We start from the raw sequence: 24,916 nt of genomic DNA, 5'->3' as shown, positions 1-24,916 counted from the left end.
TATTTAAATTTTTTTATCTAATAAGTACTACACGAACAGGAATGAATAATTAATTTATAATTCTTACATTATTATGAACTAATTATGTCGTCTCATACTATCTATTTATTTGCTTTAAATAAAACCCATAGAAAAATAAAATCAATAGCCCTAAAACAGAAAGATAAATAATAGTTTTATAAGTGCCTTCTAATAACGTATATCTTCCACTGGTAAAGAGGTAAGTCTACGGATTTACAACGCTAAAATCAGGGGTTCGATTCAGCTCGATGGACTCCGCAGATAGACCAATGTAGCCTTACTATAAAAAAACACACACACACACACGCAGAGACTAATAACGTATTGTCCCTCCCCTAGCACAGGTAGCCCATTGTGTAATTTAGTGCTTAAATTAGAAGAAACAAAATAATGTATTGAATTATTTCATTTCTTGTAAATGATGTGTATTAGTTTTATCCTTTATATATAAAACGTTAAAGAGAATTTTACAGAAAAAGAAAACTTTGCAGTAAAAAGAACTACTCATACTGATTAATTTTGCAGGTTCACATTTTTTATAAAAAATATGTACCAATAAATGAAACAGAACTTGGTGCAGAAAGAGCCCTTTCCGAGCGGCAATCCGAACGTTTTAGTTTCTATGTTTGCCGCTAGAAAAGTACTGTGACGTAATAGTTGCCAAACAAACCTCCAACGCCAGTGCGTTGAATGTAAATAAATATGGCCAGTGCATACGGAGAAACAGAGGCAGAGTCTGTTTTGACTTTGTGTTCTGAACAGTGTCGAGTAGCACCATATCAATTCGAACCTACTCTGAACGAACCTAGAACAGTTACTTTTGACACAGATCTGACAAGTTCTAGTGATGAGGACAGTTCCACGAGCGAGAGTAGCGAAACTGTGAGTGATACTGATAGCGCCCAGGCCTGTTGTGAGTCGGTCAAACCTCCAGTGGAAGAATGGTAAGCCTAATTCATGACAACAAATATGGTCTGTATTATTTCACGTGCAATTTTAAGCATCTCGAAATCTGTCTGGTGTTTATAAATTATTGGTATCACAGACTGGATTTTATTTGTTTATACTTTGCCGACTATGCTAACTAATACTCGGCCCTTCCACAATCATTGTACCGGGTATTTATGACTCGTAACAAAATGAATTTCAATTATACATCATAATTCTGTCTATAAAATCAAACTAGATGTAGCGGTCTGAATAGCTAATTTAATATTTACCATAAATGTATAATTTATATGACATATCCGTATGTTTGTGCAAGGTGTAGGTGTGGTTTATGCAAGCAGATGCCAACCAGGAGAGAGTGCGTTTGTTGTCTCTCATACGACAAGGTGTCAAACTGATTAAAAGTATGTAATCCGATAAAAGCACCAATAAATTTACATAAAACACCAGCACTGAAAGGAATAAAATGGTCGGCGTGCAACGAAGCTTGTTTGGCAACTATTACGTCATAGTTGTAAAACGTCACGGAAACAGCCAAACGACCGAGAAGAAACTGAATTCGAGGACCCGCATATTTTGTTTAATTTTTTACTCAAAAACTAAAGTGTTTAAAAATATGGCAACCACACAGGAACTATACCTAACCAAAGTACAGTTTCCAAGGCAATTATTAAATTTGTTGAAAATTCAGCTTTAACATGCTATCGTTCTTTATTTTTAGTTATACTTAAAATAGTGCTCCAGATATTAAAAATATTAAATTATATTTATTATGTCAATTATCAAGAGAATATTTATAAAATTTTAATTGCTACCCGTTTAATTAACAGTAAAAAACAGAAATAATTATAACAATAAACAATCTTCTTGTTAATTGATTTAACAAAAAAGATGAGTAAAAATAGCAGAGTAATATATTGAGTGTAATATGTTGATTGTAATATATTACTCTGCTATTTTTACTCATCTTTTTTGTTATATATTGAGTGTAATATGTTGATTGTAATATATTACTCTGCTATTTTTACTCATCTTTTTTGTTATATATTGAGTGTAATATGTTGATTGTAATATATTACTCTGCTATTTTTTCTCATCTTTTTTGTTAAATCAATTTACAAGAAGATTGTTTATTGTTATAATTATTTCTGTTTTTTACTGTTAATTAAACGGGTAGCAATTAAAATTTTATAAATATTCTCTTGATAATTGACATAATAAATATAATTTAATATTTTTAATATCTGGAGCACTATTTTAAGTATAACTAAAAATAAAGAACGATAGCATGTTAAAGCTGAATTTTCAACAAATTTAATAATTGCCTTGGAAACTGTACTTTGGTTAGGTATAGTTCCTGTGTATAGTTTACTATTATGAGTAAAAATAGCAGAGTAAATAGCAGTAAAAATATTGAATGTAATATGTTGATTTGTAATATACTGATTGTAATATATTGATTCTGAGAGAAGCGCTCATAAATTATGGCTCTATTACATTAAATAGGTAGGTAATTGTAGATGTGTCTTTTATGCAGTGCCTTGTGCCAAGCATTCACAGACCTGAAATACTATTTTGACGCAACTCTGACTGGAAATCCGCAATGCATTTTATTACTTCTCGCTTTCTACCAAACTTTTATAATATATTGATTCAAAATTATATTCTATTCATTACGGTTATATATGTCAAAAAGATAGATAAATGTTGTAGACGTGGCTGTATTACCAGCGTTTATTAAGTCTTAGTTCACGTCACGAGCATCGTGACCAGAGACCCAAATTAGACTACGTGTATGCCAATTGAAGAGTGCTATCGGTGGTTCCTATCATTGACGTTAGTATTTCTGTCAATAATTGATCAACTCATAATCCTGGTTGATTTAATAGCAAAATTATATAATATTGGATGATGTCGTTTGTCTTAAAGTAATAGTTTTAATCAAGCATGTTACATGCTGTGAATGTTAGCCAAGGTATTACTGTATTCAGTTAGTAGAGATATTGAGTGTCGAGTGTCACTTTATGCGCATCTTAGTGTCGTTCAGACTGGGATTTTGTTTAATGAACAGTTACAGTCACAATTACACTAAATAATTCCGTGATTGTCAGCCAAGGTATTATTATATTAATTTAGTAAAGTTTTTAAGCGAACATTACTGTTGATGAGAAGTTACTACAACACGTAGTTGTTATCTTATTGATACTATAAAACTTTACTGTTTCCAAGAAGTCCCTCACCACATTTCTTTACTACCTTAGCACCATCAAAGAAACAAGTGTTGGTAAAACTCACCCTTTTAAATAGAGTTAATAACTCCACTTTACTATGAAACATTACTGCTGCTAAGAAATCACACGCTACTTATAATTACTACAATATCGCTACTCACAGCATCGCTCTTGATGGGAAATCTCCTCTATGCTCAGTTATAACAGCAGTATTCAATAATAATGTTTCAGTTGTAAATGTTTGAAGCATTTGTTTGTTTGTTTTTCAGTATTAATGTTCCTTAGTATCGTTTTGGTAGTAACTGAATGTTATATCTGAGTTTCTATCAATAACAATGCTTTATAATTACGTTTAAGTTTAGTTTGAATTTTGCAAAGCAAGACCAGGGCTATCTACGCTAGCCGTCCCTAGTTTTGCAGTGTAAGACTAGAAGGAAGGCAGCTAGTCATCACCACCCACCGCCCACTCTTGGGCTACTCTTTTACCAACGCATAGTGTGATTGACCGTAACATTATAACGCCCCCACGGCTGAAAGGACGAGCATGTTTCATGTGACGTGGATTCGAACCCGCGACCCTCGGATTACGAATCTAATGCCTTAATCACCTGGCCATGCCGGGCCCTGAGAAAATGAGATAAATATTACAAATACGTCAAACTTATTTGCAAATTTTACGCTGAAATTTGTTATTAAGAAAACTATGAACATAAATATATACATTAGAGAGTGTCCCAGAAGTCTGGACCCATAGGTAAAAATACACAATTTATTTGTAATTTATTTATTATTGGAATTTCATGCCATTGACAGCTAAACATATATCACTTTTTGGTATACTGTGCCATCAGAGTATTTTCTTTCTTGAAATATATATACAACTGACATTAGAAATCTGTTGTTGTTTTATTAACTTTAAGTATATAACGTCTAATTTTCCTGTAAGTCCAGACTTCTTAAACACCCTGTATAATGCAAACAGAAACGTCTACAAAGCTGAACGTAAAAAGCTATAATATAGAAAATGCTAATGTGTATCCTAAAATATCATATTTGGTAAACAGTAAAAACATTTATACAAATGTAATGTGTATTTAAATATATCAGGTCCTCGAATACACACTTTACATGAATAATGAACGCATTTAAAAATACAGCTTAAAATGTAATAGCAAGAAATCATATATATATATGTGTGTGTGTTTGAATGCGCTTACTGGATTAGAACAAAAATTGTATCAATTTAAGCAAGTACAAAAAACAAAACTCCATATTATGAGACATCTAATGCTGAAACAACTAACATGCAAGTACGTATGTACTAAACAAAATTTATTTGAAAGTTATGTTTGGATTAAGTGTGGTTTTCGTTGATATTTGGTTTGTCTATTGAAAAGATGTTTAATCAGCCAACTAATATAACATCTACATCAATAACTTTTATCTTTTAAAAGATGTTTTCTATTTGTTTTCACGGAGATGATTTTTGTCCAAAACTCTCGCGAAGTGACTGTAACTTCATATTTGTTCAAATGAGGATTTCTTTGTGTTGAGTTTTTATGGATTCTAACTGATCAGGATGAGTTATGTTTTATCTTCTCATTTCTTTATTTTTGAATAAATGTGTTTAGGTTTTTACTTCATTGTTAAAATTCAAATATTTATTGCAAGTCTAAATCTATTTATTATTATAAATTCTCGAATAAAGTGGAAATACTGTTTCTCGTTTGGAATAAGAAATGGTTATACTGAAACTCCATCTGTATATTTACCATGTAAATCTTCTAACGATACGTGCCTTCCAAATGGATTTTCTCTTGTTCGTATGATTCTATATGCTGTTATTGAAGTTCAATGAACCGATTAGTATATCTGGGTGATTGTACGTAAACATGTTCACATCTATGTATTTTTGTGTGTAGAAAAACGCGAGTAAACTTAAATATTGCTGTTACTAAGCGAAAGTTTTCGCTAACACAGTTATTCTACAAGCTTATGTCGTGAGTCTACCGCTTTTAAGTTCAATAAAATATTTTTTCTACAATAAAAGGAAGGAGATGGGAGTTGATGAACACTTAATAACCAGTTCGTAAAACGAATGAGCTGTTCTGAAACTAATCTAATTAAAACTAATGCTTTCATTCAGGAACATATGATAGAAAAGAATAAAAGAGATCAGGTAGGAGAATAGTGTATATATATAAAGGAAAAGAGAAATTTTTTAAATGTCATTAATTAGGAAAGAGAGTTGAGTGAAAACGCCCTTATGTTTAGTTAATCACGAGGAGAGCGTGTTAAGAGAGGGAGAGAACACAGTGTACATATATTTCAGCATTCGGAAGAGCATATTAGGGGAATGTGAAACAATGTGCAAGTAAGAATAATAAACAATGTTTAAATAAAAAAAATTAGAAAGTAGGAATGGGAGTAACAAAAGTAACAAAACCTTGTAGGAATGAGGGGATAACATTAAAACATCTAGCGGTTAATGACATGGTGCAACATAACAAAACCTGGTAGGAATGAGGGGATAACATTAAAACACCTAGCGGTTAATGACATGGTACAACATAAAAGCGAATGTGGCCCTCGTTCAGCCCGTTTCTACTTTAAGTGTTTTTTAACACGATAATTTTTAGTTCAAACTAAATGAAAGGTATATATATATATAATGTTTATAACATTATCTTTATTCTAGTAGTATTGTTCCCTTTTCAAGATTATCAATATAACATTTTTTTATTTTCTCTCATTTTGTTTCCTTAAAAGGCATATTTTAGAAATCACACTGTTTCAAGTATAACTTCAGATGTTACTAGGTGAAACTTAATTTGAAAACAATGCGAAACTAAATTATACAACTTATCGTTCTTATTTTCAGTCCAGATTATTTGAGTAAAGCTGTGCCAGACTTCGGCAGTGGTAACGTTCGTCCTCACTTAATAGATTTACGTCTTAGGTATTAGCTGCTATAATAAAATTGCTTTACTTAACATAGAACCCTCAAATTAGGTGTATAGAACTGAAAACTTTGTTTTCACAGGTTATATCATAGATAGAAATTAGATCTAGAGAACCTAAGTAGTTCAAGTGTTTTTTTAATCTATCTCATGCAACTGCAGGCTGATCACGTAGCGTATGCGCGTGAGAAATTGTTCACTTGCAAGTGACATAAGGGCGGGTCGTTACTTGGCAACTCACAGAGCAAACTCATAATCATAGAATATGGCTATAAGTGTGAATGAGGTTGTAAATAGTGTTGCAAAATAGTTATTCTTAGTACTTGTTAATACCAAGATTATAAGTAAAACTACGATAAATGCTTTTATCCAAGATAGCTTAATTCAATCATGTGCATTTAGTTTTGCATAAGGCGAAGGCAGAATACAGTTGCGCATTTTCAATAACATTAGTCAGTCAGTCATACAGATAGTCAGGTTAACAAATTTGTGGTTTTATATTTTTTATTCTACCGCCTTTTTCAAGTGCTTTCTTGACTTGTTACCATGCAGTTGGTTTCTTTACTGCTCAGTAGTGTGTATAAAGTGTTTATAAAGTGCTTTTGTTTACATGCTGTTTCCAATGTGTTTGGAATTTTAATGTGTATTGCACATATTCCACATCTCGCCCATTCCTACTATAAGTATTACTGTACTTATGATATACACTCTATCTAATTCTGTCTGGTTTGTATTTGTATGGAAAAGAATTAATAAAGTTAGTATTACTACTAAACTTTTAACACCTTTCTTTCTAGAAGTATGACTTTAACGTATCTAAAGTGGTCTTAGTTTTACACTTACAACGAAACTACACACTAACTTCTTTGTACCACCTTGACTTGGGTGGAATTTAACTTTCCACATAAAATAATGCTCTTCGCTTACAAATTACACGTTTAAATCTTGGATTGGTGTAGAAAACAAAATATATTGCACGAAACAGAAAAGGATTGTACTCCTTCTGAACAATTAGTAATATTTAAAGGAGTAACTAACTTGTTATCCTGAAAAAGATGATTACGAAAGAGATGGCTTAAAAATGTTGGTTTTTATTCAGATATAGGTGTCTATGGCAACAAATTTTAATTTTATTATAGCAGAACTTTATTCTGTTTTATTATGAAGCATAAATGCCTTTTAATGAAAAGTAGTGGTAAAATTATAACACGCCTAGTAATAATTTCTTTATAAGTAAGAGAGTAACTTGCGAGCATGGAAGTCTTTTTAAAGTTCATTAAACTGTGCAAAAGTAAAAATAGGAATAGAGAAGGACAGATGACGTCACCACATGTGTAAATAGTACTATGTAATGCTATAGGAAAGGTACTTGAGTAACAGATCTGTCATTCCTCAGAGCTTCCATCTCAGAGGAAGTGTTTATGTGTGAACTTCTTTGTTTGTTAATAAACACTTTAGAGTACCAGTACCTTCACCCTGGGACTTAACATGTCCAGGTGATTAAGGCAGTCGACTCGCAATGTCAGGGTCGGGGGTTCGAATCTTCGTCTCACCAAACATGCTCGCTTTTTCAGCCGTAAAGGCGTTATAAACTCACGGCCAATCCCACTATTCGATGGTAAAAGAGTTGGTGATGATGATCATGTAGCTGCCTTTCATCTAGTCTTACACTACCAAATTAGGAACAGCTATCACAGATAGCCCTTATGTAACTTAGAGCGAAATTAAAAAAAAAACAATCTTCATCCTGTTGAGTTTCAGTGCTTGCCCCGATACCCAGGGTTTGAAAGTGTTGCTAGATCAATGTTTCTTACTAGATAAGTTGATCAGTTTGTATTTTTTTATCAAACCAATCAGCACAAAATGTTTTTTTGTATTAGAGGTTTTTGGTGGCTGTCACGTTTTGTGAAATAGTAGGCTATACTTAGGTTTACTTTGCAGTCATTGAAACACCTTTTGGGATCATCAGATTTATTTATAATTGTAAATATTTAATCCTTTACGTGAGTATTACGGACAAGTCGCTTAACAGCTTTAATTACTTTAAATACATAGCACTGTCTTTACATTTCGTAAACTCTGTGCATTCACATAGAAAATATCACAATCAAAAACATTTTTTTTATTCGAAGCATGAGATTTCCCCCTAGTTAATTATTATCAGGTGTGTATTTACAGCACTCTGTAAAATATTATTTCTAATTATTTTTTAACAATAAATGTGAAGCCCGATCTGTAAACACCATACATATAATATATCGTTTAAAATATCAGTACTTGCTAAACAATACTTCTTCGGAGTCACAGTACTAGCTAGACAACTGTACTTATTTAAACAATAATTATTTTCATAACTACAGTACTTGCTAAACAATACTTATTAGGAACCACAGCACTAGTTAGACAACAGTACTTGTTTAAACAATAATTATTTTCATGACTATACAATACTTCTTCGGAACCACAGTACTAGGTAGACAACAGTACTTGTTTAAACAATAATTATTTTCATGACTATACAATACCTCTTCGGAACCACAGTACTAGGTAGACAACAGTACCTGTTTAAACAATAATTATTTTCATATCTACAGTATTTGCTAAACAATTCCGTTTTAACGAGGTACTTCAAAGAATCCCCGCTAGTACAGCGGTAAGTCTACAATATTGCAATAAGGGGTTCGATTCCCCTCGGTAGACACTGCAGAGAGCGCAATGTAACTTTGCTATAAGAAATATACACACATGCTACAAAAAAAACAACAAACTAATGATAGCATAACTTATTTAAGTTAGTACTTGCTTGTTAAGTTAAAGAAAGCGATTACAACAGCATTACGTAAGTCATAATCGTATAAAGAAGGAACCAGAGATGTTCTGTAATCATAGTAAGAGAAAATGCCAAAGTAAATACTTTTTCTGAACAAATGATTAGCACGATTTCTGGGCTTTAAAAACAAGCTCACACGTGATTTAAGTGATTATACATTCTTTTATATAGTTTAGTATTAACACTATGTTTTCAGTCAAATAAGTTCTTGAGTGATTAAAAAACACACGAGAAGAATGACTTTAAATCCATAACAATTTTGTTTGTAGCATCGTTGTTTCATGAAATTTCTTTAAAAGAATAATTATTTTCTCCATTTGTGTTTAGGAATAAAAAACTAATGTTAAGAGCTTGTGAATAACTTTGATATTTGCTTTGTAGGAGATGAAAAATCTATTAGAATGTGCCTCTTATGATACACCCATTAATAATTGTTCATATGATGCATAAACTAAAAACGATGTTCCCATCAGCAACTCTGTCCAGCCATTTCTCACAATAACTGTGTTATTTTATCTAATGTTTCTCACTAGCTGTTTATAAAAAAATAATCATGTTCTCCGTATGCTATAAAACATGTTGTGTATATAGTATAACTCTAGAATTTTAATAATTGTAATAAATGCGGAAATAATTACAATCTTCCTCTTAGTGTTAAATGATCCATTTGTTTTCGGATTGATTTTTATTTTATCCCAAAATGTGTTTTATTAGTGGCACAGCGGTATATCTAAAAACCGGGTTTCGATACTCGTGGTGAGCAAAGCACAGATAGCCCATTGTGTTGCTTTGTGCTTAATTCCAAATAATAATAACCAAATTTGTTTAAAAACTAGTAAATTAATAATTTAGTTATATATTTTTACTTGCCTCTTTGCTCCGAAGTGGCACAGCAGTATGTCTGAGGAGTTATATCTCTATAAACCAGGTTTCGATACTCCTGGTGAAAAAAGCACAGATAGCCTTTTTGTGCATCTTTGAGTTTAATAACACACACCAGCTATTTGATCCAGTAGATAACATAGCTTATATAACGAATTTACTCAATTTAGTACCCAAGCTTGCTTCTGTATAGTTTTTTTTTTGTATGTGATGTTATATTCTTGTGTATGTGTTGCGCAAGATCTGTCTGTTCCCAAAAGTTGTAGAATGTTCGTGTACGTAAGAATCAACAATGTACTAGATGTGTATGTAACACTAGTTATTGACAGTATTGTCGCGAGGTGAAGGTTCTAGAGTCTCGCGTGACTTGTATAAAAAGCAGCCAGCCACAAGACAGTAAAGGAGAATATTATTGGACAGCTACAGTCTGTACACTAGGAAGCTATAATTGTGATTAACAACTATTAATCGGAAAACTACAAAATTTGACCAGAAATGTTATAGATTTCGAACATTACAAACCGTTCAACTTCAGCGAATAACTTTGAACGTTAGTATTTCTACGAGAACGTTAAATATCTTTATCAGTAAGAAGTAAACTTATAGTGATGTGAGGCCAGTCAAACCTAGCTGGGTTAAGCGAGGTACAACAATATCAGTTCGAAATTAATTCGCTCGGCGTGAACTCAAATCATCGACAAAACCCGCAGTTGTAAACTAGAGAGAAGATACAGTGTAGTTTGTAAAACTCTTACATATAAAACATTATTTGTAATAACTATTAGTAATAACTGTTATTTTAAATAGTGTTGTTTTATGTTAGTGTATTAAAATACATTTGTGTTAAAAAAGGAAATTGTGAGTATCAGTCTTGTTGACTAATAACATAATTTCATACATATTAACATTTGATTAACTACTAATTTCAAGTTAAAATTTTGGTTATTTGAAGTAGTAATGTGTAAACGTAATAACGTAATAAATTGGAGACTTGTCCAAAATAAATTATATTGTAACGTCGGAAAACAGAAAGTCTGCTGTGCAACTTTGATCTTAACAATATATTTATTGTTATTGGAACCATAGTATTGTTATTATGGTTATAAATTATAAATTTATAATTTATGTACTAAATTATAGTACATAATTTATTTATATAGTACATATTTATTGTTATTGGAACCATAGTATTGTTATTATGGTTATAAGTTATAAATTTATAATTTATGTACTAAATTATAGTACATAACACTTGTAACGTCGGAAAACAGAAAGTCTGCTGTGCAACTTTGATCTTAACAATATATTTCCTTTTATTTTATTTTTCATCGTAGTTTTAGCGCGTAGAATTTAATAAAATAATACTATTTCACTATGTACAATCAACAATGGACTTTTGTAAATATTTTAGTAGCATTTTTGTAAAACAATTCACCGTGAATTTATTTGTATCACTATTGTTTCGATAGTATATAAGAATGTTGTCACATTAAGAGAACAAGGCTGATATCTGATTGAGCAACCTTACCAGAAGTATATAGTCAACTAACATGTAGTGCTATTACTACGAGAAGATTTACGTGTTTCTAATTACATAATAAAAGAAAATAATGTTTGTTTTGGATTCAAAACCTTCACATTTTTTGTAAGGGTGAGTTTCAATTAGTCGTAATGGCGTTTCTAGGCTTACCTATTTAGTCTAGAAGCTATTATTTGGAAGATCAGTTCTACTATTTCATATTAGAAAGACTATTTTTAATTACTCGTGGTGCCAGTGCATTAGATCCGCGTGTGACGTATTCATGACGTCAATCTGCACCTTAGAATTAAGAAAAATAATGTTCTCCGTGACGAGAAACGGAGGCAAAATGGGAAAATCGTGACCACTATTGCAAATCTATATTCAACAGAATAAAAATTTCGCAAAGTTGGGGGCTGCACACTGCGTAATAAATAAGTTTTTCTAGTATTATATAAGCAAGAGTTCCATTATAGTATGATATTGTAACTCTATTGATATAACATTCTACGTAACACCGTTGTTATAAGTCATCATGGTTATTTTTGCAGCAGTATCGTTGAAAGACTGAGCATAATTGTTATTATAGCAACATTTCATTCAGAATATAATATATAGATATAAAGGTGACCAAATATTTATATATTACAGTATTTAACAATTTTTATTCATCAGATTTTGACGAGGACAATAATCTTTTGTTTCGTTTTCTATTTGACCTTTATTATAATAATGTGGGTTTTTCTAATATTTTAAAGCAGACTATTGAAAACGATTAATATAATGTTGCTATTAAAAATAATAGCTAACTTGGTGTAAAATTTCAAAGCTTCATAGTAGAATATTTAATCTCAACGACGTTTCAAGCTTACATAAGCGTGTAGCAGTTCAAAGTAAACATAAGTTTTTAAAGTGATTTCTTATAGATTTCAGTCCTATTCTTAAGATATAGCTATTGGTTGCTGCAAAATCACAAACAAATACTGTTTTATTGAAAAAGTAGCTTTCATAGCAATACTTTGTATTGCAATTAAACAACTTATTCATTTTATAAATTTATTTAACGTATTCAAATATACGTTTAAGTCTACGTATTAAGTCTAGATATACCGATGTTGCCAAACAAAAATAGATGTGTTTTCTTATAGCAAATCCGCATCAGGCTATCTGCTGAGTCCACCGAGGGGAATCGAACCCCTGATTATAGCGTTAAAAATTCGTAGACTTACCGCTGTACTAGCGGGAGACCGCAAATAGCTAGAACTACTATTCCAACTACGTATTCTGACGGTATGCTTTACTTTTTAGAGACTCCATCTTTTTCGTGAACTTCTTTTACCAACTTTTACAACTAAATAACAAAACTCCCCAGTCACTTACTAGCTTCCTAACATCCTTACTTTTTCTTTTTTTGGCTTGCTTCTGACGTCAGAAGATGTCGCCCATGAATGAAATGAACGTGTTCGCTCGCTATGAACGCTCGCTACATAGCAATCACATGTCAATACTATACGACATTATCCACAGGGGCCAAAAAAGACGGCAATACTGATTACGAACATCTTTCTATTGACTGACTGCTATATAATACAGTTTGGCCATTTAAAGTTATATGTTCAAAAGAAAAGGATGTTAGGGTGAATATTTTCCGTTGTAATCAGCTTCCCCAAGATGTTTTAGAGAAAATTAGCTAAAACACAACATATTATCAGTGAAGATAGGGAAATGTATGTTTTTCCGTTAGAAATAATTACTCCTTTCATCATAATTACTGTAAAAAACTTCTATGTTTATGGTAGCTAAACAATATAACATCTTGTTGATTTTATTTGGATGTTCGTAGATTGAACTCAGTCCATTGGTAGAGTGATTAGATTATGAATCTGAGGCTATATGGTTCGCGATCCATTGCAGCAAAAACGCGTTCCACATATTGGAAATACTGTCAAATCTAGTAGGTCAGAAAAGGACAACTCAAAAGCTGGTGATGAGTGATGATAACTAGCCGCGTCCTGTGTAGCCCATCAGCCCAAAATTAACGACGGCTAATGTTCAGACAGCCCAATTATGGTTTAGGATCGATTTCCTAGTTTATTTAACTTTAATACTGGTCCCCTGCTGGTATAGCGGTAAGTCTACATATTTACAACGCTGAAATCAAGGGCTCGATTCCCGTCGGTGGTCTTTGAAAAACACACATATACATTAATACTGTAACGCACTTTTAATGGGTTTGAGTACTAGCTTTGCGTTTTTTCTTCTTCATTGACTTTGATGCTGTAAAACAGTTACTTCGTTTATTTTACTTTAAAGTTTTAATCTACATCTCGCTTATTCTTAGTTCAAGTTCTTCATACGTAAGATCATTACTGATGAGCATCAGTTTCTTTTTCTATTATCTCAATTTTCCATTTATAAATTGATATCATAATGAAAATGTCTGAGGGTTATTGAATTTAACTATAGATGAGAAGTCATAGGTAAAATTCTGTTGATTAATAGTTATTATAAACTAAAAAAGCAGTTTGATAAGACTGGTTAATATAGTTTTTATAGATCACTAAAACTTATATATATATTTGCCAGGAAGGAAGAAGGACATCTTATGCGATTTAATAGCTTATAAAAACTAATATTTCACTCAGTTATGGCTCAGCATGGCCAGGTGGTTAAGGCGCTCGATTCGTAATCTGAGGATCACGGGTTTGAATCCCCTCATACCAAACATACTCGCCCTTTCAGCGTTATAATGTGACGGTCAATCCCATTTTTTATTGGTAAAAGAGTAGCCAAAGAGTTAGCAGTGGTGATGACTAACTATCTTTCCTCTAGTCTTACACTTCAAAATTAGGGACGGCTAGCGCAGATAGCCCTCGTGAAATTCAAAACCAAACCAAACCAAACAAAACAAAAACTATTCAATTATAGCAGAATTAATTTAAAATGTTATTGAATTACTCTGCTAAAACTACTGCTGATATATTCGCAATGGATAAACAATTTAACCCTCGTGTTAAACAGACATTGTTGTTTTTTTCATAATTGATATATAATACAACAATATATCATGAAACGTGGGCTACACATTATCGTTGGGCAGAAAAGAACATTTTTTGAACATTTAATATGTGTTCATTGTACATTAACAGCTGCACCACTGTGTTGAATGGTAATTAAACTTCACATTGAAGAGACAACTAAATCAACGTCTTAAACACTACCAACATATTAGTGTTGTAAAAATAACTAGATTTTTGTGTTAAACATTCCTCATGCAGTTATGATTATCAAAAGACTAAATCTCGATTAAACATTGGGTAGAAATTAATTTTTAACAGATTGTTGGAGCATTGTCTCATAAAATAACTACGCATTAATGTTCTATAGACTAGCAATTATTGTTTTAAACATTGATGCGTCCATGTTGGGAAAACTACAGAATCATCACATTAAAAACTATTAAGCTTTCTTGTTAGTGTATAATATAGTACTATGGGTCCGTTATGAATAAACGACTTGATAACTGTACCAGTCATAACCTAGACTCTGTTTATTTCGGAGAAAAAAAACTGAATTATTGTATTAACTACTTGCTCGGACAGAATGAATAAAAATGTGTTACAGACGGTTTTTTATTCTTGTGAACAGACCATATGATAATTGTGTAAACACTGAAAATTGTTGCATGTTCAACAGGCAACTGTTTTGTCACATTAAACACTAACGATCTTGGATAGACAACCAAGTATTCATTTTGCAAGATCGTTGTGTTAAACACTATTTATGTGTTTACCTTCGATAAGCAAGTGGACTAAAGTGTTGAAATTCACGATTTGTTCAACTTGACAATAGGATTACTGCTTTCAACATTTACTCATTGTTAATTTCAAATAAAACTATATCATCGCTGAAAAATTTAGATCTGTCGGATAAGCAATTGTATTATTTTGTTAAGCCTTTGTTATGAGTTTATTTAGTTGCACAACTGGAATACTGAGTTTAAAATTTAACTATTTTTAGTGTTGGTCGGATAATTGGAATTATTGTGCTAAACTTTGACTACAATTTTATATAGTTTTGACGGTGTGATTATGGTATCAAACGTTGACGTTGTATTCATGTTGAATAAACAACATCGCTTTATTGAAGCACTTAAATGTCATATATCAATGTGATCAAATTATCTAGTCACTGTATTACTTACTATACGCGTTATTCTTTTAGTTGTACCTGTATCTTGATTTTTCTGGATTTTTTTTTCTCTTAGATTAATCAATTTGATGTTTCTGAAAGGTAGATATAGCTGAAAATTAAGTTTGAAATTAATTTGAAAGATACCAATAAACTACAGTTTTATTGCGTTCTACAAGTAGAAAACGTTCTGTCGTTGTTAATTATTTTTCGAGACTTACCCTACACAAACCGTCTGCTTACTTTAAATTACCTTGTTATCTGATATTTTTAGAAAACTGATTCACATGACACTCAGAAAGACGAAAAATATTTGTTACTTATTAGAAAATATACCTCTTTCTGTTAGAGTCAGCTGCTCAAAGAAAAGTAAACGTTCCTTGAACATTGACAGAATGACGGCTTTCTGGCTAATTTGTTTCGTACTTAATAAACCACACAACAAATATAAAGTGATACCTACTGCACAGAGAGAAAAGTATTAAAACACACAAACAGTTACATATATCCTTGTATAAGAAAGCAGGCACTTAGACGGACTGATAGGTGTGTATTGTGTAATGATAAATAAAAGGCTTACATATTCGTTTATTTTTTTTAGTAAGTTTACAGTATAAAAGGTGTGCATGCTTGTTAGTACAAGTGACAATTCAACTATAATGGCTATGATAAATGTGAATTATTTAGGGTAATTGTGACTGTAACTCTGTTCACGAAACAAAATCCCAGACTGATAACACTAAGATGCTCGTGAAGTAGCACTCAACAAGCTTGTTACAATAAGTAGGAACTTTCTTTTAACAGTGGTGACCTACTGTAGCATTAACTAGTAATTGCATGTGGTAAGTGACTTCGTTTCAGCATTAATGTTCCATAGAAACGCTTAAGTAGTAACTATACGAAGTAGTTGACTTCCTATTAGTAGTAATGACTTAGAGTAGCGCGGAGTTACTAGTTGAATGTAGGAGATTACTTTTACCAACACTTATGTACTCTAGCAGCGCTAACTAAGATTGTAACTGTATCGAGTGAGCACTTTCTAACAGTAATGTTCAAGGATAAGCTAGTAACTGTATGTTGTAGACACTTTATAACAGTAATACTCAAGAGTACCATAGTAACTGTATGTATCACACAGCTCATAACAATAATTTTCAAGAGTACGCAATGTAGTTAATGTATCTGATAGACACTTCTTAACGGTAATGTTCAAAAGTTGAACTGATAACTATATATGGGAGAAGACTTTCAATAAACAGTAATAAACTATCTATGGGAGTAGGCTTTCAATAAACTGTAATATTCAATAGTTGAACTAGTAACTATATGTGGGAGTATATTTTCAAAAAACAGTAATATTCAATAGTTAAACTAATAACTACAAATGATAGGTGATTTTGTATCAAAAGTATAGTTCTATAGTAGCTCTAAAGTATTAATTGAGTGAAGTAAGCGACTTTCTGTCAACAGTAACATTCTGTTGTAGCGCTTTGGCAGTAACTGCATTTTCTACGTCTTTCAATAAACGATAATATTCTATAGCAGCTCTAAGACGGTAATTATATGCGGTAAGTGAACTTCTATCAGGAGTAATATTCTGTAACAGCTCTAAAACAGTAACTATATGCGATAAGTGAACTTCTATCAGGAGTAATATTCTGTAACAGCTCAAAGACAGTAACTATATGTGATAAGTGAACTTCTATCAGGAGTAATATTCTGTAACAGCTCTAAGACAGTAACTATATGTGATAAGCGAACTTCTGTAAACTTTAATGTTTTGCAGTAGAATATGTGAGTAATAAATGACTTCCTATCAATAGCAATATTATTAGCAGCATGAAGTTAATAGTGTATATAATAGTTTATTTTCTATGAACAGTAACGTTCTGTTGTATCACAAGGATTACAACTATAGTACTAGATAACTTCCTATCAATAGCATTTTTTTAAGAGTGGCGTATCGCCGGTAACTGTAGATATACGTGACTTCCTGCAAGCAACAAAGCTCTGATTGCGCTACAATATCTTTCTGTTGGTACTAATGTTATAAGCCAGCGTTATAGCAATAATTGTTTGTGGTAGGTGACTTCCTATCAACAATAATGTTCTATAGTAGTGCCAAAGTAGTTAGAATATGTGGTTGTGACTTTCTGTCGACTGTAAGGTTTTATAGCAGCGATAATGTACAAAGTATATAGAGTAGACGATTTTCTATGAACATTAATATTCTGTTGTTGCGCTAAGATGGTAACATTATGAAATAGGTTACTTTACACGAATAATAATGTCTATATTAAGATTAAGCTAGTAGCGTCCTGTGATAGGTGACTTCTTATAAACAGTAATGTTCTATAGTACACTAAGATGGTGACAAGATATGATAGGTAACTTCCCATTAAACCTTAACTTTTTATTGAAGCGCCAATGTAGTAATTGTAGTGACTCGGCAAGTTCTTATAAGTAATAATGATTATATTAGCACTAGAGTAATAATGTTTTCTAGCAGTGCTGAGATAGTAATTGTATATAATAGACGACTTTCAATTAACGTTGCATTGTAAGTTGTGTAGTTTTCGTAACTGTATAGGGTAGGTGACTTTCTGTAATGTCTCATAATAACGCTAGAGTAGTAGATATATTTGTTAGGTGACTTTCTATAAACAATAATGTTTTATGGTAACACAATAGTACTAACTATATGAAATAAGCCATTTCCTATCAATATTAAGCTAAAAAACCGATAAGTGAAAATAAACTCTGGCTTGAACTCCGGATCTTTGACTAATACGGCTTTGCTCTATCAACTGAACTATCCAAGCATACAAACCGTCTGTGTCTCTTTTCACGCTTATATCTCTTTTACTATAAGTACGTTATTCATGCTTTGGTTGTTGTTGTAGTGCGGCACTTAGCGGGTTGATTTGTAGCTACCCAAGAAGTGTTAGAAAGTTTAAATTAATTGATTCACAATATCAGTTAAATAGTAGTAACAAAGATATATGTGTGTGTGAATTTAGTGGCACTTCTATAATTGATACAACTTTGTGACAAGCGCGAAGGAAGTAACGTATGCTAAATAATTAGAAATATAAGTGTTTCAACTAACTTATTATAAACAAGAATTGTTTGTTTTTGAATTTCGCGTAAAGCGACACGAGGGCTATCTGCGCTAGCCGTCCCTAATTTAGACTAGAGGGAAAGCAGCTAGTCATCACCACCCACCGCCAACTCTTGGGATACTCTTTTGTCAACGAATAGTGGGATTGACCGTTATTATAACGCCTCCACAGCTGAAAGGCGAGCATGTTTGACGTGATGGAGATTCGACCCCGTGGTCCTTATATTGCGAGTCGAGCGCCCTAACCACCTGGCCGCAAAAGAATGTTCTATAACATTAGTTAGGTAGTAACAACACGCAGTAAGGGTGTTTTGTTTCATAAAATCATATTTAATAGTAGCAGTATAGTAATAACTGTGTCGTAAGTGAATTGCTGTTTCCAGCTACTGTGTTATACAGTAGTGCTTAGACAATAACTTTCAGTATGCTAGAAAAAGCGCTAGTTTTTCCTCTATAGATTCGCTGTATATAAGCAGTGAGCCAGCGATGTTATCAGATACTTAAGATTTTAATGACAACGTGTCATAGAGCAGCCTTAAAACAGACGTTGAATACAATAATTTAGTTTTTAGGTGCTTATAGGTTGCAAAGCAAGGTTATAAATAACACGTAGCTTCAATAGACCAAATATTTTGCGCGTTTTATGTAACCATATAGATTTTTGATGTCAGTTTCAAACCTTAACGACGTCACATCTCAATAAAATGACGAGAAAGTATAATGTGTTGAAATAAATACCTCCTGACTTTACCAGTTGTGCTAAGCGTGCACATATAAACGTAAGTACCCGGATTTATAAATTTATCATTACCCTTTGTATTCACATTTTAGCTCAAGTGAAGAAGACATTGAGAGATTCGAAACGTTCGTTTCTGAAATAAGTTATTCTCTTCTTTCACAGCAGGTATTCTGAAACTTAGCCCAGTTTGTAAATGAACAGGAACAACAGCACCTTTACTTTGTTTTGAAGTTATCAACTGTTTACAAAATCAACAGTTTTTAGCTGTTTAAAAACATTAGCAATAAAAGTATAAATACGTACAGTTGATATTATCGTTAAGCACATTTCTATCTCTCTTTTTTCTAGAACTTTACCGGATACCTAGTTATGAGAGTAAAGACCAAAAATATTACACTTTAGATCTCGAGTTACGTTTAATTGTTTACGTCGGATAGAAACATCAATAATTGCTCTTTAGTATGAAGTTTAATTTAATAATAATGGAAAACGTCATTCTGCTGTTCACAATATGGTTGCTGTTTTAATGGTCTAAGGCTTGATAGAGGATAGTTGTATATTACACGTATCAGGATAGAAGCCATGTAACACACGCATTGATTATTAAAGTAAAACAATAGGATATTTTTCTAATAACGCCAATAAGCTGGATATTATCCCAAAAAAAATTATATTTATAATACTGAAACATTCTGCTTTGTTGAACTTTCTTCCACATTAAGTGTTAGAAACAGCATATCGTACTGTTATGTATTAAAGTGTATGTTTCTAGTTAGCTGGTTGAGAAGCAAGCATCGTAAAGTGTATGTTTCTAGTTAGCTGGTTGAAAAGCAAGCATCGTAAAGTGTATGTTTCTAGTTAGCTGGTTGAGAAGCAAGCATCGTAAAGTGTATGTTTCTAGTTAGCTGGTTGAGAAGCAAACATCGTAAAGTGTATATTTCTAGTTAGCTGGTTGAGAAGCAAACATCGTAAAGTGTATGTTTCTAGTTAGCTGGTTGAGAAGCAAACATCGTAAAGTGTATGTTTCTAGTTAGCTGGTTGAGAAGCAAACATCGTAAAGTGTATGTTTTTAGTTAACTGGTTGAGAAGCAAGCATCGTAATATAAATGCAGCGAATGTGTGTGTGTACTGAAAAATGCATTATCATTGTTGTGGTATAACGTAAGTGTTTGTACAGAAAATGAGACGAGAGAAAACCGCGGTTTATCTTACTGCAACATCAATAAGATAGTTTTAATGAATAACACGCAATAGACAAACGTTTCTATGTTACTGTGACCCCAGCATCAAACTTTTACTTTGATTGTGTAAACGTTATTCATACATAGAGAATTAATTACAAGTGAGCCCTACTGCTTGTAAATGTAAGAAAAGCGTAACTAAATAGCTAAGTATAGCTACAGTAGTTTTCCAATATATATATATAAAAATAGGCTACTTTGTAGAAATACATAGCTATAGGGAAACAACACTTTTACAGGGAGAAACTAACAATCATCTTCATGTTTAATATTACTTTTCATTCACTGCACAGACAATTATAGAAGTATATTCAGGGTGTACTTTATTTAATCTATAACAAAAAATACTCGACTTGCGTATACTCACCAATCTGCGGTACGTCGTACTGTCGAGACTCTCGTCTATCTCTGATAAAGAGTTTATCATTTGATTTTCTCCGTTGTCTGTAGCCAACATTATGTGGAAACCAAGGGTGAGAAACTTGTTCAGTCTGCCATGGCCCCAGAAATGGTTGGAGGCTCCTGCGCTCTTGTCTGACAGATGAAGGGAGGTTAGTTCGAGTCCGACTGAGGTCAACAGTAGAATGCTCAGCCTTGCTTGGTCTCAGAGCGAGTATCAGCAGCAGCGACGGACAGATTGCCCATAGTGACGCTCTCCTCATCTGGCTGGTTATTGAAACACTGTCGAATACTTACGGTTTGTAAGCTTTGCTCTGTGCACGCTACGGCCGACACAGGCGTCCGTTTGTCAATGAAACATACCACGTCCCGCTTCTACTGGCAGGTGCTGAAGGCTGATGCTAGTGCGCCTGCGTCAATCGGACAACCACAGGTGAAGAAAGCTAAGATCAGGGTTGGAAGATTTAGGATGCGCTGGACTTAAGAATTTGTTCTACTGAGTTCAGTTTATTTATACTCTTAGTGCCGAACTCAAAATTGTGTGGTGTGGTCGTCTGAGATAAAAAGTTTTGCTAATTTATCAAAAGAACAAAATTTATTTCTCGTTTATCGTTCATTTGTTCTTTATATCTTGGGAATTATGCAGCTAATAACTTTAGGGTTTTTCTAGAGAGGTCAAAAGGGAGCTAATAAGCTCATCCCAGTTTCGCCCACGCACGATACCAGCCAGTACCATGTCCTGGTGTGTGCATGCCGCAGCAGCTAGCATGCGGTTCTCTTGGTCCACTCACGCACGAGCATGCGTGCTGTCTCTACCACCTAGCGGAAAGTGGTACATATGACATTTCTTTGATCATCGGAAACATTTGTATAGTGATTGGCTGAACAACAAAGTGTTTACACTTCATATGTAATATTCGAGCAACCTACACTTCCCACTAAACTTGGACAAAAAGTATCATATACTTTAAGTAAGAAAAACTGAAGCCATACGTGTAAAAACAATTTCCATATTTGTACAAATGATAGAAACTACAATATCAAAGGAGCATTGAGAGGAAGCAAACCAGATATCAAAAAAGAAATAAACTGCGTGGTACACGTTGCGTAGATCACTGTGAATAATTCATTAATACGCCTAAGAAAGCTCTTGTCCCACAGACTCAGTACATAAATCACTTATCTGAACTATCGCTCATACACAGGCAAAACAAAAAATAGGTTGCCCGGATGAACGGCCTCCTCTGCTATATGTTTTATTTATTAGAAAATGTTATAAGCTGTAGAAACCGGATGCTCTTGTAGTACGCCTGGGAACAAGTCGTTCTTCAGTCTAATTTCTGAGAAAATAGAATAGCAACAACGGTTGACTTCTCAATTCTGTAAGGTTAAGACGTAGGACTAGATTGCAGCACAACTGATTTTCCATTTTAGGAAATAATCACGAGTAGCCGTCGCAAAAAAAAACAACTTGAAAAGAAAAGGAATCACTATAGGTAGATGTGCGTCAATGAAAGTTGTAAAAGTAGCATTCAAATATGAAAAATATTTTTTTCTATAGAAATGTAAATATAGAAGCAATGTTTGATTTAGGCTTCTATTCTTATGTATACACTGAATGAAATGCAACCATAGAAACAACCGAAGTTTTGTGCTTTTATGTCTCTTATTTATATCCGATAGAATGATTTTGCCAAACCCAAAATTTGCCAAACGCAAACATTACAATCTTATGCATATTTGTTCGAAGTATCAATGCAACCTTAGAATTAATTCTGATTTTAAACTTTATACGATACTGTTGATAAGGTTGAGACTTTAGCTAAAAGTGTTCATACTGCTGAGACATTTAACCTTTGGAATAACGCTATGTTAGACTTCACACCTAACGGTGCTCACATGACATAATTTTAGGTTCAAAATTGTATCTGGTTATATTGATTTTACTTAGAAACAATGCCAAGTTCAAGCTATGTTTTATTATATCAAGTTGGAGAAAGATGTAACTATATAAAGAGCACTGGATTCATCTTTTAATTTCCCACGTGCAGTGAGTTATATCAAAAACAAGAAACATTCCTCATTTTTTGCCAGAAAGGAGTTTTAAACGTTATAACAGGTATGGCTTTTTTATTTTTTTCAGCGAAAATACTTTATTTTTGCATATCGTTAATATGTAAGAATCAAAAGAATTGTGTGGCAGAAGGAGCATTTCGTGTTTTAGTTTTACGTATTTTATCAGACTTGTAACATGTTCTTGAGCAAGCAAAAATTTTGTTTTGTTATTATTACAGTCCTGTTTTAAATAGTTTAATCAGTCATACTTTAAAACTGCACAATAATTACAATCATTTATTTTAACAGGTAAACTTACTCATTTTCGACAAATGTAAGAATCAAATGTCTGTAAATATCCGGATTTAATTGTTAGTCCTTATTGTTTTCGAGAAAAAATACTTTGCTTTTTAAAGCAGTATACGACAGGCGATCTGATTGGCAACAGAAGGTACTTGGTTTGGTTTGGTTTTTGAATTTAGCAAAAAACTACTCAATGGCTATCTGCGCTAGCCGTCCCTAATTTAGCAGTGTAAGACTAGAGGGAAGGCAACAAGTCATCACCACCCACCGCCAACTCTTGGGCTACTCTTTTACCAACGAATAGTTGGATTGACCGTTACATTATAACGCCCCCACGGCTGAAAGGGCGAGCATGTTTGGCGCGACGGGGATGCGAACCCGCGACCCTCAGATTACGAGTCGCACGCCTTAACACGCTTGGCCATCCCGGGCCCATTGGTATATGCAAAAGAATAAAAAATAAAAGAACTGATATGAAACAGTATTAGAATGTACAGGAAAATCCCGTTTTTTAATCGCATTCCGACTTCATGTTATTGACATGCAACAACTTTTATGAAGTTTAATTAGACTACTCGTCAAAAGTAATACGTGATATAAAACCTTTTTTTGCGTTCACGATATTAATCTATAATTGTGGCTTTATTTATCATGAACAATGATATTGGTTCATAATAGGAATTGCAAGGAATAACACGAAACCCTAAATCCACCTTAAGCAGTAAAGATTCAATATAAACAACTCTTTAAAATCCTTAGAATTGACTGCCAAGACTAAACACATATAAAAATGCACGCCTCTTAGACTTACAAAGAGAAGAAAACCCGCTTAAAACAGCCCGTTTGTAATTTTCCTTTTTATTATTATTCTCTTGCGAGATTACAGCAAAAACGACTCACTATATCGCCCCAAAATCTTTTCTGAAATACTAAATAGCATATTTGTCTATTTTTTTCTTCTATATTTTGCGTAAGCTGAAAAAAAACACATCATAATTCTTGTGTAAACGATGTTATCATTACCCCTTGAAGTTGGCTTTTTTACAAACATCTAATGTTTCTTTTGAAAGGATAAATACAAGGTGAAATAGAAACTACCAGTCAATAATAGATGAACATTAATGAATGTGACATGTAAATACTTAATGCTTTGTACATTATACAATCGATGACTTCAGGGAGCCATCCCCTTTATTATACGTGGAATGAAGGAGTGAAAGAAATCAATACACATATTAAATTTTATTATACATACTTGTAAAATAATTACCTTAAAAGACACGAAGCTGTATTTCAAGCTATGTTTCATTTGAAAACGATGTTTTTCTAATAGTAAACTTTTACACGCCCTAAGTTAGATTTGAGTCTTAGTCTTGGCATATATTTGTCCATAGTATGCATTATATATATATATACACACAGTATCGTAACGCAGAAATGTAAATGCTAACTATACTTTCAGACAAACCTCCATTA

General features: G+C 32.8%; 1 protein-coding gene across 1 annotated transcript in view; it reads right to left on the bottom strand.

The window, feature by feature from the left end:
- The window catches only part of LOC143229261 (uncharacterized), a 94,020-nt gene extending 72,209 nt beyond the window's left edge, over positions 1–21,811 (bottom strand). The window contains exon 1 of the mRNA XM_076461372.1: positions 21,051–21,811. Within this exon, the coding sequence (XP_076317487.1) occupies positions 21,051–21,345 (295 nt within the window). The 5' untranslated portion in view covers positions 21,346–21,811. The remainder of the gene's footprint in view (positions 1–21,050) is intronic.
- Between the last annotated feature and the right edge of the window lie 3,105 nt (positions 21,812–24,916).

This window comes from Tachypleus tridentatus, chromosome 10 (assembly GCF_004210375.1).
Source record: "Tachypleus tridentatus isolate NWPU-2018 chromosome 10, ASM421037v1, whole genome shotgun sequence".
Classification (NCBI taxonomy): domain Eukaryota; kingdom Metazoa; phylum Arthropoda; class Merostomata; order Xiphosura; family Limulidae; genus Tachypleus; species Tachypleus tridentatus.
The sequence above is the reverse complement of the archived record's forward strand: the minus strand, read 5'-3'. Positions and strand labels throughout refer to the sequence as shown.